The sequence below is a fragment of the Taurulus bubalis genome (assembly GCF_910589615.1).
Source record: "Taurulus bubalis genome assembly, chromosome: 16".
In the NCBI taxonomy this organism is placed as follows: domain Eukaryota; kingdom Metazoa; phylum Chordata; class Actinopteri; order Perciformes; family Cottidae; genus Taurulus; species Taurulus bubalis.
Genome location: NC_136604.1, coordinates 20923139 through 20925323, shown reverse-complemented (window position 1 = coordinate 20925323; position 2185 = coordinate 20923139). Strand labels below are relative to the sequence as shown.

At 51.7% G+C, this 2185-nt stretch overlaps 1 protein-coding gene across 1 annotated transcript in view; it reads right to left on the bottom strand.

Annotated features, from left to right (window-relative positions):
• tert (telomerase reverse transcriptase) overlaps positions 1-2185 on the bottom strand; it is a gene marked incomplete at its 5' end in the record, with an annotated part of 8234 nt that extends 6049 nt beyond the window's left edge. Inside the window, 3 exons of the mRNA XM_079232289.1 lie at positions 1-110; positions 183-1365; positions 1970-2185. The exon at positions 1-110 is cut by the window's left edge and continues 80 nt beyond it. Of these exons, the coding sequence (XP_079088415.1) occupies positions 1-110; positions 183-1365; positions 1970-2185 (1509 nt within the window). The remainder of the gene's footprint in view (positions 111-182; positions 1366-1969) is intronic.

Sequence of the window (2185 nt, the reverse complement as noted above, 5' to 3'; positions counted from 1 at the left end):
GACGTAGAAGCAGGCTCGAACCAGGCCCACGACGTACCCGTCCAGAAGCCAGCTCAGGAGCTGACCCAGGATCTGTGTGCGGTAGGAGAGCTCACTGGGCGGGACCCCACCTGCAAGACGATCAAGTCAGTCTGAATGCACGCGGCAGCTGAAAGAAGGTCGCCCACCTGTAACGGCCTTACCGGTTTTACTGATCTTCAACCAATCGCAGTCGTTCACCTTCATCGTCCACATGAGCTCAGCGAGCGAGAGACGCTCAAACTTCCCGCTGGACAGGAATCCCCGGACCCTGAAAAAGAACTGAAGCCGGTTGTGGTCGGAGCCCCACAGTTCCCGAGGGATCACGGCGGAGAGGCACTCCCTGACGAACAGGTAGACCCTGCGGGGCGCGTCGTGCCGAGGCAAGAGGGAGCTCAACTCCGCTTGCCCCTCCGCCACGGGGCACGTCCTCCGCAGTATCCGGCTGTAGGGGCAACTCCGGTGTCGACGCAACAGCTGACCGAACAAGGGCACCGTCCTAAAAAAGCGCAGTGGGAGTTTCCTCGGCTTCCCCTTCAGCCCGCCGAGCAACGGCAGCCCCTCGAAGAAGACCGTGCGCACCAAATCTTGCCCGTTGAGCCTCCTGGACCCGGCCGCGCTCTTCTTCCTCCGGTTGAGGAGGAAGCCCCGCATCCCCCTCCCGCCGTACAGGAGCCCCAGCGTGCGGATGAAACTCTGCGAGGCCGGCAGAGGAGGGGAGGTCCCCGATCGCCAGCTGGGTCCTCCGTCCAAGGGAATTACTGTCGTTTGCATTTCAACAGGCTGCTTGGAACCGGCGGGACGAGGTTGTCCTTCCTCTTCCCGTCCTAGACGTCTCCTCTTTCCTGAACTAGTCACGGTCTCCTCCTCCCCCTTCTGGTCATCGTCCCTCTTTCTCTTCCCCGTCTTCACTCCCACGTCCCTCCCGTCCCTCGTCCTTCCGACTTCCCACCTCCTTTCCCTTCGAGTCCTTCCGCCGATGCGCGTCCTGGACCGAGGCTGCAGGTAAAACCCGCTGGAGGCGGTGGTCATGGACACCCTGTCGTAGACGGGAGCGCCGCACACCTGGAAAAGGCACGAAGGAGGAACCGCCACGAACGCGGAGCAGCTCTCCAGCAGGTGGCGCGTGAGGTCGGTGCCGAGGCGCGTCGTGACTTTCTTCCACAGGTCGCTGCCGTGGATGTAGGCCGCGCTTTGAGTCACGTCCCCTTGGAATTTGAAGTGGTCGGCGTCCCGCTGCTCCTGAGCCACGGACAGGAAGCTGTAGCCGTGGGACAGGATGTTCTTTTTTCTTTTCCTTTTCAGGTTGTTGACGACAAAGGCCAGCAGCTCAGGTAGAGTGCAGATCTGTGGAGAGCGAGAAAACACAACAACACATAACATCAGAATCAAAACAAGCCAACATAACAAGTGTCTCTCTTTGTGTCATTAAATCCTGCTTTCCTCCTCTTTTTGCATTAAAATTAATATAATTCAGTCTCTTATAAACCTGACAGCGTAGTGGTTTGTGCATTCATAATGTCTTATTATTATTATTACTATTTAAGGCGCGTGTGTGTATGTATATGTTTGTATATGTATATGTATACAAACATATATACATGCAAACTATATATATATATATATATATATATATATATATATATATATATATATATATATATATATATATATATATATAGCTAGATAGATAGATAGATAGCTAGCTTATCTTGATGTCTGGGAGAATATTGTTTATCACATATATGCAATTTATTTCCTGTCATTTCTATATTGTGTGAAGTTAATCTGCATGTTGTCATATGTATGTATATATATATATATATATATATAAATAAATATACATATATGTACACACGTATATATATATACATATATGTACACACGTATATATATATATATATATATATATATATATATATATATATATATATATTTATATTTACGTCACCTGGCTGCAGCTCGGCACCTGCTGCAGCTCCTTGTCGAAGCACACGAAGACGCTGCGCACGAAGCACCTGAAGCGGTGCGAGTCGGACGGCTCCACGAGCGCCGCGCCGCGCCCCTCCCTGAACACCACGCGGCCCGCGAACTCCTCCAGGGTCTCCGTGTGCCGGTACAGGGACCGGAGGATGTCCAGCGTGGGGGACAAGTCCGGCTGAGACAT